This window comes from Erinaceus europaeus, chromosome 9, assembly GCF_950295315.1.
Source record: "Erinaceus europaeus chromosome 9, mEriEur2.1, whole genome shotgun sequence".
NCBI lineage: Eukaryota > Metazoa > Chordata > Mammalia > Eulipotyphla > Erinaceidae > Erinaceus > Erinaceus europaeus.
In genome coordinates, this window is record NC_080170.1 from 93,741,424 (window position 1) to 93,759,112 (window position 17,689).

The 17,689-nt window shown below is 38.2% G+C and overlaps 1 protein-coding gene across 2 annotated transcripts in view; it reads left to right on the forward strand.

Moving 5' to 3' along the window:
* Nucleotides 1-17,470, forward strand: part of GUCA1C (guanylate cyclase activator 1C) — a 51,995-nt gene extending 34,525 nt beyond the window's left edge. Inside the window, exons 4-6 of one of the 2 annotated variants that reach the window (XM_060197008.1) lie at nucleotides 785-787; nucleotides 5,974-6,003; nucleotides 16,900-17,036. In XM_060197008.1, the coding sequence (XP_060052991.1) occupies nucleotides 785-787; nucleotides 5,974-6,003; nucleotides 16,900-16,942 (76 nt within the window). In that variant the 3' untranslated portion in view covers nucleotides 16,943-17,036. Of the gene's footprint in view, nucleotides 1-784; nucleotides 788-5,973; nucleotides 6,004-16,896 lie in introns of both variants that reach the window. The other variant, XM_007538170.3, reaches the window with a different exon arrangement.
* The last annotated feature ends 219 nt before the right edge of the window (nucleotides 17,471-17,689 follow it).

The following is a 17,689-nucleotide window of genomic DNA, read 5'->3' on the forward strand; positions in this document are numbered from 1 at the left end:
ATTATGGAAAATATAATATTAGCATGGGACTTTTTTTATATTTTTGTTAGTTATTTACAAGGTTATAAGATAACATGTACGCTCAGCCAGGGGTACCACCACTACACCCTCTAAAGATTGTAAGATATTGGGGCCAGGCAGTGGTGCACCTGATTAAGCGCACACATTATAGTGTGCAAGGACCCAGGTTCAAGCCCCTGGTCCCCACCAGCAGAGGGAAAGCTTCTCAAGTGGTAAAGCAGGGCTGTAGGTGTCACTCTGTCTCTCTCCCTCTCTACATCCCCCTCTTCTCTCAGTTTCTCTCTGTCTCTATCCAATAATAAATTAAATTAAATATTTTTAAAATAAAAGATTGTAAGATATTAGTGGCACATACACCACTCTCATCACCGAACTTCTGTGCCCCTCCCCCGAGTAATAACCACCTTAATTGTCCCAATATCTTAGATATTTGTTTACATATACATATATACATATATTACTTTCAAGTTCATGTGTTTTAGTTTCCTATATTCCACATATAAGTGAAATCATCTTGTAGTTGTCCTTAACTCTTAACTTCCTTCCTCACTTTACTAACCATAATCACCACCAATTCCATCCATTTTGTTCCAAAGGACACAATATCATCTTGTTCTTTTTCTTTGCTTCTATTGGTGACTTAATAGAGATTTATAAAATTAAAAGACAACAGGGGTTTAATTCTACATCTATCCCACTACCAAAGTTTCATATCCCCATTCCCTCCATTGGAAACTGCAGTAGTTCTCTCAAGGTCACAGAGTGGGTTGACTATTATTTCTATAACTATTTATATTTATATTTGTCCTTTTGTTCCCTATGGTCCTGCCTTCTCTTCCTTTCTAAGACACATCTACACCTATTATTACTTCTGAATGCTCTTTCTTTTTCCCTCTTATTTCTCCAGGGTCTGATAAAATTGGTGTCCAGAGCCCTCTGGTCATCCTCCCCTAGCTTTTCTCCCCTTCTAGGGTATGGGCAAAATTTCTATTTCTATTTTTTTATTTTTTATTTTCCCTTTTGTTGCCCCTGTTTTATTGTTGTTGTAGTTATTATTGTTGTTGTTGATGTCGTCATTGTTGGATAGAACAGAGAGAAATGGAGAGAGGAGGGGAAGACAGAGAGGGGGAGAGAAAGAGAGACATCTGCACACCCGCTTCACCACTTGTAAAGAAACTCCCCTGCACGTGGGTAGCCAGGGCTCTAACCCGGATCCTTCCCTGGTCCTTATACTTCACACCAAATACACTTAACCCACTGCACTACCACCCGACCCCTGGACCAAAATTATTTTTGAGCTGCAAAAGGTGCTTCTGTAATTGTCTTTCCACTGGATATAGATGTTGGCAAGTTAATCCGTACTTGCAGCCTGTTTCTACCTTTCCCTAGTGGGATAGGGCTCTGGAGAGGTGAGGCTCCAGGACACGATGGTAAGGTAACATGCCCAGGGAGTTCAGGATGGAATCATAGTAGCATCTGCAACTTGGTGACTGAAAGGCAATAAAATATAAAGCAGGATAATATCTTTAATAAACAGGGACCAAAAAGTAGGAATACAGCAGATGAAAATAAGAATTTTAGGGTGTAGAGAAGCTAGTATAGCACACTCAATTGAAATTACACATTATCACTCCCTTTTTTGTATTTGTGCCTTGAAATACCAAAGTATCAGTTTTCATAAAATGTATATGCAGAAGTAAAAATGGTAGCATTTACTTTTATATGGGAATTTTGGGGGTTATTAGATCATCTCATCAAGAGACAATAGGATAGTAAAATTTTACTGCTAAGCAAAGACAGTCTAGCGCACCAGAGGATAAGGAAGATAGTATAACAAAGATGTGGAAGTTTGCTATTTGCTGAAGTCTGAAGGGATTTTGCCAGTATTTGCCAGAAAAATACAATGCTTCATCACACATGAAGGGAAAGTTAGCACCACAGAGGAAAATAGCTATTCACATTTACACAAGCCTAAGTACAGATCCCTCAAATATAACTTTGTGTTGTTTATTATTTTTGTTATGAAACACGGTTTATTGGTAGAAACTTCAATTAAATATTACAGAATAGAGTTGACTATGTACTAATATTTATTTTTGCTATGCAGGGATCTCATGCACGTGCATTTCCACTGTTCCCAGGCCAATCTTTTTGTGTTTATAAGGAGGTAAAGACTAAGAGAGAAAAAGACAGAGAGAGAGAAAGAGAGAGAGAGAGAGAGAGAGAATGAGGGAAAGACAGAGAAAGAGGGAAATGCCTTCACTGCTACTCCATTCATGAAACTTCCCTGGGTGCTCTGTGTGGTTCAGAACATTGTATGTGGTGAGGTATGGGTCCCACTGAGTGAGCTATTTGCTAGCACTGTACCTTTTTCAAATCATAAAGCAAACCTACAGCCAGCAAAATAACTCATTTGAACAGTGTGCTGCTTTGCCATGTATGTGGCTCAGATTTGAGAACAACTCTCACTGCATTAAAGAAAGCTTCAGGGCTGTAATCTCTTTCACACACTCTCTCTTTTCATCTCTGTCCTCATCAAGAAAAATAAACTAAAAAAAGCAAGCCCACCATTGATATCTGATAACCCAGTGAATATTGAAATTAAGATTATGACAATTATATTGCCCCCTTTTCCCAGGATATAAACAAAATAACTTTAGGAACAAATATGAGAATCCTAGTTTGACTACAAATAGTTAACAAAAGAATGACTAATATCAAATTTGTCGAGACAGAAAAAATGTGTTATGCATAATTATCATGGTAGTTAGCAAGGCAAAGTTATTCCAAAAAAGATATATAGGATTGATGCTAAGAAAATAAAAAGAGGATACCAAGTGATAGTTAACTTGGTAGAGCATGAGCCCAATCGTGTGAGTAACCAGGTTCAAGCCTTGGCACCAGCTAGGGACAATATGGTATCATGAAAATCCCCACAAATGGTGAAGCAGTGCTTTGTTGCCTCTCCCTTTGTGTTCCTTCATGTTTCTTTTTTCTCTCTACATATATAAAATCAAAAGAATGAAAAAAGCTGGCTCAGGAGTGGGACCTTGGTATCACAAGAAAAAAGTATATAAAGAAGGAGAAGGTGAAGAAGAAGAAGAAGAAGAAGAAGAAGAAGGAGGAGGAGGAGGAGGAGGAGGAGGAGGAGGAGGAGAAGGAGAAGGAGAAAAGAAGAAGAAGAAGAAGAAGAGAAGAAGAAGAAAAAGAAGGAGAAGGAGAGGGAGAAGAAAAAGAAGAAGAGCTGTACATTTCATGAAAGCTTTAAGTATTTTTGTTGCATATATTTTAGTCTTGTCTGTGTTTTCAGACTTCCTGGCACATGGTGACTGATCTATAAATAATCCCAAAATGAATGAATGTCTGGTAAGATGCTATATAAAACACAACAGAAGATATAAAATAGAAACAAGTAGGATTCCACTTCCGGAGGCGGAGCTACGAGCAGCAGATAGCTTCCTCTCCTCTCCTCTCCTGTCCTCTCCTCTCCTCTCCCGGGTCAACTAGGAATACCACCCGGACTGAAACAAGACAGGACTAGAATGACCACAGGAACCCAGGAAATCACCCGTGAGTACAAACACGCGTGGCTGGTGACAGAGAGGAGAGAGGGGCCTAAGGAGAGATTAAGTGACTGCTAACAGTTCAACAGTTTATCAGTGGAGACACCACCTCCAGTCTGCTCCACAACAAGGGGACAGCTGAAGGGAGGAAAGGACTCCCCAGAGACTCACCAAGTGCAACTCTGAGTCTTCATTGCTACTACCCTCAGAATCTGGAGCAGCAACAGGGAGGGACACCAGGGGACAGAGATCTAAACTCAGGAGAAGACCTATACCTCGGTGGCATAGCTGAGGGGCTGTGAAAGTCTCTTTGCATAACCACTGGATTATCTCTGCCACACCCTGCTTTATCTCTTGGTCAGGAGTCAGTGATTAAGCTAAGAAGCCTATTGATAGTTTAAAAGCCCTCAGGCTCCCATAGCCTACAGGGAAGAAAAAAAAGAGGCTTTTACATCACTGAGCTCCAACTCAGGGAATGAAAAAACTGTTAACTTCCACCACAGTAACCCCTTTAATTAAATTACTTAGACACAAGTCAATCCAGGCAATAGTGATCAATAATTTGAAAAGTACTGATAAAGGGAACTCATAACATAATATATAAAACGGTTAAAACAACAAGAAAAAATATTGGAGACTCGAACCAGGACAAGAGTCCAGCTAAAAGTCCTCCAGAGGGTGAAGCACAAAACAACGAGTTCAACATCCAAACATTAGCTAAGGAAATAATAACAGGAGTGAGTAAAGAATTTGAAAAAATTGTAATCAGAAATGCAGGAACAACAAATGAAAATATGGAAAAAAATTCTAATAATCTCATGGTTATTAGAGAACTGAAAGCTGAAATCACTGAGCTAAGAAGGCAACTAGCTGAACAAGCTAAAACAGTGTCAGAGCAGGGCAACAAAATAGATGATGAACTCCAGAAAGCAGTAGAGGGCAGAGAGAATAGAATCTATGAGGCTGAAGACAGAATTAGCGAGATTGAGGATGAATTAGAGACAACTAAAAAAGAAGTAAGAGATCTCAAAAAGAGATTAAGAGATGCTGAAAACAACAACAGAGTCCTATGGGATGACTTCAAAAGAAACAATATACGCATTATTGGCTTACCAGAGGAAGAAAGAGAAGGAGAGGAAGAAAGCATTCTCCAGGCCATAATAGCTGAAAATTTCTCTAGTCTAGACAACACCAAAGACATAAAGATTCAAGAAGCCCAGAGGGTCCCAAACAGAATTAACCCAGACCTAAAGACACCAAGACATGTCATACTTAGAATGGAAAGGAATAAGGATAAAGAAAGGATCCTCAAGGCTGCAAGAGAAAAACAAAGAGTCACCTACAAAGGAAAACCCATAAGATTAGCAGCAGACTTCTCCATACAAACACTACAGGCCAGAAGAGAATGGCAAGATATCTATCAAGTGCTCAATGAGAAAGGCTTTCAGCCAAGAATACTATATCCTGCTAGATTGTCATTCAGACTAGATGGAAGCATCAAAACCTTCTCAGACAAGCAACAGTTGGAGGAAGCAACCATCACCAAGCCTGCCCTGAAAGAAGTTCTGAAAGGTCTCCTATAAACAACCAGACCACCACAAATAGGCCATATATCAAAACACTCTAAAACTCTACAAGAATGGCGTTAAAATATCTTCAGTCTTTGATATCAATAAATGTCAATGGCCTGAATTCACCTATTAAAAGACACAGAGTAGGAAGATGGATCAGAAAACACAACCCAACAATATGTTGTCTACAGGAAACTCACCTAACTCAACAAGACAAACACAGACTTAAAGTGAAAGGATGGAAAACTATCATACAAGCCAATGGCCCACAAAAAAGGGCAGGAACAGCTACTCTCATATCTGACATGATAGACTTTAAAATAGATAAGAATAAAAAAGATAGGAATGGACACTACTTAATGCTCAGAGGATCAGTCAATCAAGAGGACTTAACAATTATTAATATCTATGCACCCAATGAGAAGCCATCTAAATACATCAAACTTCTACTGAAAGAGCTACAGCAATATATTAACAGTAACACAATCATAGTAGGGGACTTCAACACCTCACTATCTCAACTTGACAGATCATCCAGGAAGAAAATCAGTAAAGACATAAGGGAGCTAAATGAAGAGATAGATAAACTAGAACTATTGGACATTTTCAGAGTCATTCATCCCAAGAAACTGGAATACACATTTTACTCAAATCCACATGGATCATTCTCAAAGATAGACCATATGTTAGGCCACAAAGACAGTGTCAGCCAATTCAAGAGCACTGAAATCATCCCAAGCATCTTCTCAGACCACAGTGGAATTAAACTAACACTTAACAATCAACAAAAGATTAGTAACAGTCCCAAAATGTGGAAGCTCAACAGTACACTTCTTAACAACTTCTGGGTCAAAGAGGAAATCAAGGAAGAAATCAAAATGTTTCGAGAGTTCAATGAAAATGAAGACACAAGCTATCAAAATATTTGGGACACAGCTAAAGCAGTCCTAAGAGGGAAGTTCATAGCTATACAAGCACACATTAAGAAACAAGAAAAGGCACAAATAAACAGCCTGATTGCACATCTTAAAGACCTAGAAGAAGAACAACAAAGGAATCCTAAAGTAACCAGAATGACAGAAATCACTAAAGTTAGGGCATAAATAAATAACATTGAGAATAGGAAAACCATACAAAAGATCAAGGAAAGTAAATGTTGGTTCTTCGAAAGAGTAAACAAAATCGACAAACCTTTAGCCAGACTCACAAAACAAAAAAGGGAGAAAACCCAAATAAATCGGATAGTAAATGAAAGAGGAGATATCACAACAGACACTGCAGAAATTCAACATATCATGCGAGGCTTCTATGAACAACTATATGCCACCAAGCTAGAGAACCTGGAAGAAATGAATGATTTCCTAGATACCTACCAACTTCCAAAACTAAGTAAAGAGGAAGTGGATAACACGAACAGGCCCATCACAGCTAATGAAATTGAAACAGTTATCAAAAATCTTCCCAAAAATAAAAGTCCTGGACCAGATGGTTTTACAAATGAATTCTACAAAACTTTCAAAGAAGAACTAATACCTCTACTTTTAAAAGTCTTCCAGAAGATTGAAGACACTGGAATACTCCCTGCCAGCTTCTATGAAGCCAACATCACCCTGATACCAAAAGCAGACAGGGACACAACCAAAAAAGAAAACTACAGACCAATATCTCTGATGAACATAGATGCAAAAATACTGAACAAAATTCTAGCCAACCGGATACAGCAGTATATCAAAAAGATGGTTCATCATGACCAAGTGGGGTTTATCCCAGGCATGCAAGGTTGGTTTAATATATGTAAATCAATCAATGTGATCCACCACATCAACAAAAGCAAGACCAAAAACCACATGGTCATATCAATAGATGCAGAGAAAGCCTTTGACAAAATACAACATCCTTCAGGATCAAAACACTACAAAAAATGGTAATAGATGGAAAATTACTGAAGATAGTGGAGTCTATATATAGCAAACCTACAGCCAACATCATACTCAATGGTGAAAAACTGGAAGCATTTCCACTCAGATCAAGTACTAGACAGGGCTGCCCACTATCACCATTACTATTCAACATAGTGTTGGAAGTTCTTGCCATAGCAATCAGGCAGGAGCAAGGAATTAAAGGCATACAGATTGGAAGAGAAGAAGTCAAACTCTCCTTATTTGCAGATGACATGATAGTATACATGGAAAAACCTAAAAAGTCCAGCAAGAAGCTTTTGGAAATCATCAGGCAATACAGTAATGTGTCAGGCTATAAAATTAACATTCAAAAGTCAGTGGCATTCCTCTATGCAAACACTAAGTTAGAAGAAATTGAAATCCAGAAATCAGTTACTTTTTCTATAGCAACAAAAACAATAAAATATCTAGGAGTAAACCTAACCAAAGAAGTGAAAGACTTGTATACTGAAAATTATGAGTCACTACTCAAAGAAATTGAAAAAAACACAAAGAAGTAGAAAGATATTCCATGTTCATGGGTTGGAAGAATTAACATCATCAAAATGAATATATTACCCAGAGCCATCTACAAATTTAATGCTATCCCCATCAAGATCCCAAGCACATTTTTTAGGAGAATAGAAAAAATGCTACAAATGTTTATCTGGAACCAGAAAAGACCTAGAATTGCCAAAACAATCTTGAGAAAAAAGAACAGAACCAGAGGCTTCACACTCCCAGATCTCAAACTGTATTATAGGGCCATTGTCATCAAAACTGCTTGGTACTGGAACATGAACAGACACACTGACCAGTGGAATAGAATTGAGAGCCCAGAAATGAGGCCCCACACGTATGGACATCTAATCTTTGACAAAGGGGCCCAGACTATTACATGGGGAAAGCAGAGTCTCTTCAACAAATGGTGTTGGAAACAATGGGTTGAAACATGCAGAAGAATGAAACTGAATCACTGTATTTCACCAAATACAAAAGTAAATTCCAAGTGGATCAAGGACTTGGATGTTAGACCAGAAACTATCAAATACTTAGAGGAAAATATTGGCAGAACTCTTTTCTGAATAAATTTTAAAGACATTTTCAATGAAACGAATCCAATTACAAGGAAGACTAAAGCAAGTATAAACCTATGGGACTACATCAAATTAAAAAGCTTCTTCACAGCAAAATAAACCACTACCCAAACCAAGAGACCCCTCACAGAATGGGAGAAGATCTTTACATGCCAAACATCAGATAAGAGTTTAATAACCAACATATATAAAGAGCTTGCCAGACTCAACAACAAGACAACAAATAACCCCATCCAAAAATGGGGGGAGGACTTGGACAGAATATTCACCACAGAAGAGATCCAAAAGGCTGAGAAACACATGAAAAAATGCTCCAAGTCTCTGATTGTCAGAGAAATGCAAATCAAGACAACAATGAGATATCACTTCACTCCTGTGAGAATGTCATACATCAGAAAAGGTAACAGCAGCAAATGCTGGAGAGGGTGTGGGGTCAAAGGAACCCTCCTGCACTGCTGGTGGGAATGTCAATTGGTCCAACCTCCGTGGATAACAGTCTGGAGAACTCTCAGAAGGCTAGAAATGGACCTACCCTATGACCCTGCAATTCCCCTCCTGGGGATATAGCCTAAGGAACCCAACACATCCATCCAGAAAGATCTGTGTACACATATGTTCTTGGCAGCACAATTTGTAATAGCCAAAACCTGGAAGCAACCCAGGTGTCCAACAACAGATGAATGGCTGAGCAAGTTGTGGTATATATACACAATGGAATACTACTCAGCTGTAAAAAATGGTGACTTTACCGTTTTCAGCCGATCTTGGATGGACCTTGAAAAAATCATGTTGAGTGAAATAGGTCAGAAACAGAAGGATGAATATGGGATGATCTCACTCTCAGGCCGAAGTTGAAAAACAAGATTAGAAAAGAAAACACAATTAGAACCTGAACTGGAGTTGGCGTATTGCACCAAAGTAAAAGACTCTGGGGTGGGTGGGTGGGTGGGGAGAATACAGGTCCATGAAAGATGATGAATGACATAGTGGGGGTTGTATTGTTAAATGAGAATCTGGGGAATGTTATGCATGTACAAATTATTGTATTTACTGTTGAATGTAAAACATTAATTCCCCAATAAAGAAATAAATTGTTTTAAAAAAAAAGAAACAAGTACAATATGCAGTGCTAAGAAGGCATCTAGAAAACTACTTTGGAGGAAAAAATACGTATATATCATTGGAAACTATGATGGTTACCATTGAGGGGGTTGGGAGCACAGAACTTTGGTAGTGGAAATGGTTGTGGATCTTTACTCCTAATAGTTTTTAATCTTATAAATCACTAATAGAAAAATAAATAAAACTAATTAAAATATTAAAACAAAGAAGTTAATTGAGGGTAGGTAGCATAATGGCTATGCAAACAGACTGTCATGACTGAGGCTCCAAAGTCCCAGGTTTAATGCCCTGCACCACCACAAACCAGAGCTGAACAGTGCTCTGGTTAAAATAATAAATAAATAAATAAATAAATAAATAAATAAGTTAATCACCAACAGAAAGTGTAACTGGTCAACACAGAAATTGAAAGATTTCCACCATTATACTTTTTGTATTATTTGAATCTTTTACCACAAAAAGGTAAAATAGTTGTAATTCAGCAAGTCGATTTTATTTTCATATTATCGGCAGACACATTTAGCTATGGGAATGTGAAAAGAATCACCAAGACAGAAAGTTAAAAGTCAATATTCACTACCATTGAAAAATTAAATCAAAAAGGAAGACAGCCAGTCCTGATAAATGATTGCATGTAGAATTCTGAAGCTTTTACTGCTGTATTCTTCTTCTTCTAGCGTTTGCCCTTCTCCCGTAGCCAGTCAACAGAGTCAGGTTGAAAGCTGTCAGGAGCTGCTTGTTGCTGGCTTTGAAAGTGACTGGGATCCATGTGGATTCAGTCGGCTAGGAAGGATCGTCAGTTTCCCCAATGAATGGGTACTCACGGGATGCATCACGGGAAGGTCGATCCAATGCATCCCAACTGCTGTATGATTGTATATAACTTGGTAAACATTTTCAAGTTATGGTATGCAAAGACTGGTTTAATTTGGAAGAGACATACCTTTTAGGGTAAGTGTTTAGGTAATATGAGAAAATCAAATATGGGTAGTTCAAAGATAATTGGAAAATATACACATCTATCTATATCTTTTAAAATATATATATGCCTCTTATGTTGCTAAGAGAGTAGACCTTAAAAATTCTCATCACTGAAAAATATTTTAAGTACATGAAGTGATGATATTAATTAGCCTTTTTTGAAGTTATTTTGGATTATATAATTATATCAAATTATTTGACTGTACACCTTAAACTAGTATATGTTAATTGTATCACTATTAAAAAAAAAAGAATTGTATCTTTTCCACATTACTGACCTGTGTGACTTTTCAATAGACATTACAACCACAACCTGGTATCTTGACATAGTTCTTTCAAGTCTAGCAGTGTTAAGAGAGAAGTGTTATAAGTGAATAGTCAAAGCAGACCTCAGCTCTCCTTTTTTCACACCCATTTCTCATTTGTTCTTGCTGAAGCCCTAAACATTTGAGATATTTTTTGAACCAGGAATTTTGCAGCTATGATTTCCCTTTGTAAGAGATAGTTATTCTTTCTTTTCTTTTCCTTTGATCTTTCTATTCCTCAACCAGTGATGCTACCACCTACATGTGTTTTACCCTTTTTTATTTTCAGTTTTCTCTACTTCACTTTGATTTACCCCACAGTTGCATTAAACCTCTCCACCCCCAGGATACATAGGGGATACCACTCCTATCCACTGCTGAGTTGTGTCCTACAACCAATTTTTTTTTCCATAAGGAAAACATAGAAGCAAAGATAAAAGTTCCTTCTAAGGACATATTTTAGTATTTTGCCATTGAACAAAGGAAAGAGCATTATTTTTAAAAAGTGATAATTTATGAATATGAGACATAATTGGAATGTTTTAGATATTTGTGTTTATCCACAAAAATGTATGGGTACAGCATAACCTACAATTTCAGTTTGTATTTTGATTTTTTACTGGAGGGATTAATGGTATACAGTAAATACAATTGTTGGTACATGTGTAAAATTTCTTAGTTTTCTGCAAAACACTCTCACCCACAGCCTACGTTCTCCTCCACTATTATACACCAGGACTTGAAGTTTACTTTGGTGCAATACACCAAACCCAGTCCAAGTTCTACTTTGTGTTTCCCCTTTTTGTTCTTATTTCTCAGCCACTGTCCATGAGTGAAATCATCCCATATTCATCCTTCTCTTTCTGGCTTATCTCACTTACCATGATTCCTTTAAATTCCATCCAAGATGAGGTGAAGAAAATGAATTCACTGTTCTTAATAGCTGAGTAGAATTTCATTGAGTATATACCACAAATTTTTCAGTCATTTGTTGTCAGTCACCTACATTGCTTCCAAGTTTTGATTCTTACAAATTATGCTGCTATGAACATAGATATACACAGATCTTTTGGATGGATGTGTTTGGTACCCAGGAGAGGAGTGTAGGGTGGTAGAGTAGGTACTCTTCTAGCCTTCTGAGAGTTTTCCAGACTACTCTTCACATGGATTGAGACAATTGACATTCCCACCAGCAGTGTAGGAGGGTCCCTTTGCCTCCACAATCCCTCCAGCACTTGTTGTTACTATTCTTTTTGATACATGACATTCATATATATATATATATATATATATATATATATTTTTTTTTTTTATTTAAGAAAGGATAAATTAACAAATCCATAGGGTAGGAGGGGTACAACTCCACACGATTCCCACCACCCAATCTCCATAACCCACCCCCTCCCATGATAGCTTTCCCATTCTCTAGCCCTCTGGGAGCATGGACCCAGGGTCGTTGTGGGTTGCAGAAGGTGGAAGGTCTGGCTTCTGTAATTGCTTCCCCACTGAACATGGATGTTGACTGGTCAGTCCATACTCCCAGTCTGCCTCTCTCTTTCCCTTGTAGGGTGGGTCTCTGAGGAAGCGGAGCTCCAGGGCGCATTGATGGGGTCTTCAGTCCAGGGAAGCCTGGCCGCCATCCTGATGGCATCTGGAACCTGGTGGCTGAAAAGAGAGTTGACATACAAAGCCAAAGAAATTGTTGAGCAATCATGGACCCAAAGCTTGGAATAGTGGAGAGGAAGTGTTAGGGGGGTACTCACTGCAAACTCTAGTGTACTTCTGCTTTCAGGTATATATTTTGCAGTAGTTTATGGATACGTGTGAACATATGCTCTCTCTCACAGAAACTGGTGTATATCTAGGTTTTGGGTCTTCATTAGAAAGTGAACCACCTGGGATGTAATTAGAGAATACTATGTAAGGAAAGGTCTCACCCAAGTAATGAAGCTGAAGGGTTGTCATTCCACACCTGAAGTCTCTGGACACAGTCTGAAGTGAAGCATGTTGAGGTGGCAATCGTTGTGTTGATTAGGTTGCGATTGGCAGATGCAATATTATTTGATATGGATTGTGAGCGGCATACAGGAAAGTGGGCCCTATCCAAAGGTTCAAGGACTGGGGGAAGTAGAGGCTCTATAGTGGAGATGTGAGATTCCTGCTGTCTTAGGGTTCAAAAAGACACTCGATAGTTAATCTTATCATCGCATTATTTGGTAATTGGGTTAACTTTGAAAAGTCCTTCTGTTAGGGTTTGCTGTACAGTACCCAGTATCTTGTATATAGCTGTGCTGTTGGTTGCTTCTGATCTACTTGGTCTAGGCTTTTGAGAGAATTCGCACATCAAATACACAACCTATATATTAAAAAGACTCAGTCTGTGTTTTAAAAACTTCGAGATATACAATTAATTTTCCCCCTCTCATATTAATTATCTAGTGATTTATATGACTACACTTTACTAAGAGTGTACATAAACACCATTCCCACCACCAAAAGACTGTGACCCATCCCTCCCACCCACTCCCACCCCCCACTGGCCCAGGAAGCTGCATGTCTACCCCTCACCACAGGGTTTTTACTTTGGTGCCCTACTCCATATTTAGTCAAATCCTGCTTTTAGTTTCCCTTTCAGATCTTCTTTCTCAGCTTCTGTTGATGAGTGGGATCATCCCATACTCATCTTTATCTTTCTGACTTTGCTCACTTAACATAATTCCTTCTAGCTCTGTCCAAGATGGGTCAGCGAAGGTGGGTTCATTGTTCTTGATAGCTGCATAGTATTCCATTGTGTATATATACCACAGCTTTCTTAGCCACTCATCTGTTGTTGGGTACCTGGGTTGCTTCCAGGTTTTAGCTATTATGAATTGTGCTGCTATGAACATAGGAGTACACACCTCTTTTTGGTTGGGTGTTATGGAGTCCTTGGGGTATAAGCCCAGGAGAGGAATTACTGGATCATATGGAAGGTCCATGTCTAGCCTTGTGAGAGTTTTCCAGACTGCTCTCCACAGAGGCTGGACCAATTTACATTCTCACCAGCAATGCAAAAGGGTTCCTCTGTCCCCACAGCCTCTCCAGCATTTGTTGCTGCTGTGGTGCGTGACATTCTTAAAGGAGTGAAGTAATATCTCCTTGTTGTCTTCATTTGCATTTCTCTGATAATGACTTGGAGCATCTTTTCATATGTCTGTTGGCCTTTTGTATCTCTTCTGTGGTGAATATTCTATTCATATCCTCTCCCCATTTTTGGATAGGGTCGTTTGTTTTTTTGTTGCTGAGTTTGGTGTGCTCTTTATGTACTTTTTTATTCTTTTTACAATTTTTATTTCTAAAAAGGCAACACTGACAAAACCCATAGGATAAGAGGGGTACAACTCCACACAATTCCTACCACCAGAACTCCTTATCCCATCCCCTCCCCTGATAGCTTTCTTATTCTTTATCCCTCTGGGGGCATGGATGAAGGGACATTATGGGGTGCAGAAGGTGGAAGGTCTGGCTTCTGTAATTTCTTCTTCACTGAACATGGGCATTGGCAGGTCGAACCATATTTCCAGTCTGTCTCTCTCTTTCCCTGGTGGGGCAGGGCTCTGGGGAAGTGGGGTTCCAGGACACATTGGCGGGGTCGTCTGCCCAGAGATGTCTGTTTGGCATCATTTTAGCATCTGGAACCTGGTGACTGAAAGAAGAGTTAACATATAAAGCTGAACAAATTGTTGACTAATCATGAACCTAATGACTGGAATAGTCAGATGAATATTTGAGGATCTCCATTTTGTAGATAGTTAGTAGGCCTATTTTAGTTATATTCCAAAGGGCCTATGACTATATTAGTGTTTTTTGTTTGTTTGTTTGTTTTTTGAGCCTGACATCTGATATGCAGGTAAACCCAAGTTTTTGTCTGGGGAGATGATGTCATGGCTGGAAAAAGGACCAGATAGCTGTATCAGGAAAGAGAGTATCTTCCAAATGTATAAATGTTGTTGACTGTAAACTCATCGATTTTTGGTTATTAGTCTTTTGTCTGATGTATGGCATGTGAAGGTCTCCCATTCTATAAGGAATCTCTTGGTTTGGGTAGTGCTTTTCTTTTGCTGTGCAGAAGCTTTTCAATTTGATGTAGTCCCATTGGTTTATTATTATTTTTTTGTCTTTCTTGCAATTAGACTTGAGTCATTGAAGATGCTTATAAAATTTAGACAGAAAAGGGTTCTGTCAATATTCTAAGTATTTGATAGTTTCTGATCTAATATCCAAGTCCTCAATCCATTTGGAGTTTGTTTATGAGTGTGGTGAAAGGTAGTGATTCAGTTTCATTCTTCTACATGTTTCAACCTAATTTTTCCAGTATCATTTGTTGAAGAGACTGTCCTTTCTCTATTTAATATTTTGGGCTCCCTTGTCAAAAATTAGATGTCTGTAAGTATGGAGGCTTATTTCTGAACTCTTAAACCTATTCTACTGGTCAATGTATTTATTATTTTTGTTCCAGTACCAGGTAGGTTTACTTTCTCTGGTTACTCATTGTATGGCCTTTTCTTTTTTTCTTTTTATTTTTTTAGATAACATTCTACCCAGTCATAAACTATACTGAGTACAATATCTTTGAGATCAACAATGTTGGAGACTCCTCATTTCTTTTCTTTTAATATTTATTTATTTTCCATTTTGTTGCCCTTGTTGTTTAGCATTGCTGTGGTTATTGATGTCATTGTTGTTGGACAGGACAGAGAGAAATGGAGAGAGGAGGGGAAGACAGAGAGGGGGAGAGAAAGACAGATACCTGCAGACCTGCTTCACCGCTTGTGAAGTGACTCCCCTGCAGGTGGGGAGCCAGGGGCTCAAACTGGGATCCTTATGCCAGTCCTTGTGCTTTGCCCCATGTGCACTTAACCCTCTGCGCCACCTCCCGACTCCCCCCTCATTTCTTAATACCTATTACTTCATGTTGGAGATCCCTTATTTCTACTGTCTAGAGCATGTTTGCATTGCTGTTTTTTTTCCTGCTGTATTATTTTCTCAATTACTGACTTTTCTTTTTTCCTGCTGTATCACTTTATCAATTACTAACAGGTAAGTATAGAACAAAAGAAATACTTGGCTACATACAGTCACCCCTGTTTCCCTCAGGCTACAGTTACTGTTCTCTAATGGGCATCTGTTGGATAACAAAAGATTTTGAACAATTGGGCCAATAGGCCTGAAGGCAAAATGGCCTAAAACTGCATGCTATGACAAACACTGATATGACAAACAGTGCTACTCTTCACAGGTTATGGAGTGCATGATAGTGACATAATGTATACCTAGTTATAGTCACAGGGCTACATCACAGTGTCCTGGTGACCTGGCATTAACTGCCGTAATTTGTGTAAACCTATAGAAATACTTTTGATGTTCCTCATTCCATGCTTTGGTATAATGCAGTTTTGTTAATAAATGTTATAAGAAAAGTCTTTCCAGGGTCACACTTAGTAAACATACTGGTGTGTCCACTCTCCATCCCACTCCTTACACTTATCAGTTAAGCTTTTCAACTTGGGAAACACTGGAACCCAGGGTCCCAGAAACAGCAAAGTCAATCATATAAATACTGCTTTGCATAATTCAACTTGGAACACAACCATAATTACAATCCAATTCATTTAAATCAACAGAGAATCCTACTCCATAGGGTTCCATAAACATGTTGCTGGAGGAGTCTGATGAAAAGCACGGCAGTTAGTACACGTGTCTATAAGGGGAGAGTGTTATGGCACTGGACTGGCCACCATAGGACTTATGGTACAAGTCAAAATAGTAAAATCAAGAGTCAAAAGTCAGAAAATGAGAGATATGATGACCAATATTTACATGTGGAATTAAAAATTGTTAAATTTTCCACACACCTTTGGATTATCCCTGAAATTATTTCCTCCAAGAGAGAAATACTGAAATGGACTTTGCATTCATTTTTCCTCATCTTAGAAATACAGTTTTTCAGCCCTTATTAATTGTCATATCTTCAAGATTAAAGGTGAAATAGCCAATACCATGTAGACATGCAAATGTATGTGTGATTATCAGGAGAATTATCCAATATTCTCAACTCAGAAAGACCATATTCATTGCCTTCATTTTCACTGGTAATCTTATTATTGAATATTTTTATACATAAAGATCTTTAATGAATCTTGAGTCTAATTTAGGTAAAGTACTAACAAAGAAGAATATAAAAAAAAATCAGTGTCTTATATATGCCAGTGAATGGTGTTGATGAAACTTCTCATTTATTGTTCACTATTTTCTAGGAGAATTGACATTAGAAGAATTCATCAGTGGTATAAAAAAAGATGAGTATCTTCTGGAGACTGTGTCCAAGAGTTTCGATCTTTCCAATGTACTGCAAATAATCTGTAATGGGAGGCAGCCAGACACAGGAGATAGACTTTCTCCAAACCATCTGACAAGACTGGACTAGGGAAGGTGAAATTGAGTTGGCTATGAAACCACCTATCCCAGCTTTCAGAACTTCAAAATGAGAAGAAATGAAAATATACCCATGTGCATGCTGTCAGTTTCATAATCTAAGTTATAATTGGTATCAGCTAGTGAATGCACTATTTAAATCCATCAAAGGCTTTCATAAAGGTCAAAGATAGAGTGCATTTTTGTTTTTCTATTTTTCAGTAGTACTCTTTCAGCAGATTAGAACATGATAATTAAACTAAAGGATTGTTTCCATATCTATTGGTTAAAAATGAAGTTCACATATGGTTCTTTACAAATGTAATTTTCAACTTGAAATAAAACAGACTAGACTATCAGGCAGTTTCTCAGGAATTTAGCATTCGTCTTCGATTCAATATACATTTGACAAATGTGTTTGTTGTCCCCTTGGGTCCTGTTGCATCTATGTCTTATGGTTGACTGAGGTTTGATCTACAAGAAACTTTCATTTTTTTATCATTTAAAAAATTTTTCCCTTTTTATTGTCCTTGTTATTTATCGTCATCTTTGTTGTTGTTGTTATTGCTGTTGTTGTTGTTGGATAGGACAGAGAGAAGTGGAGAGAGGAGGGGAATACAGGAGAAGAGAAAGACA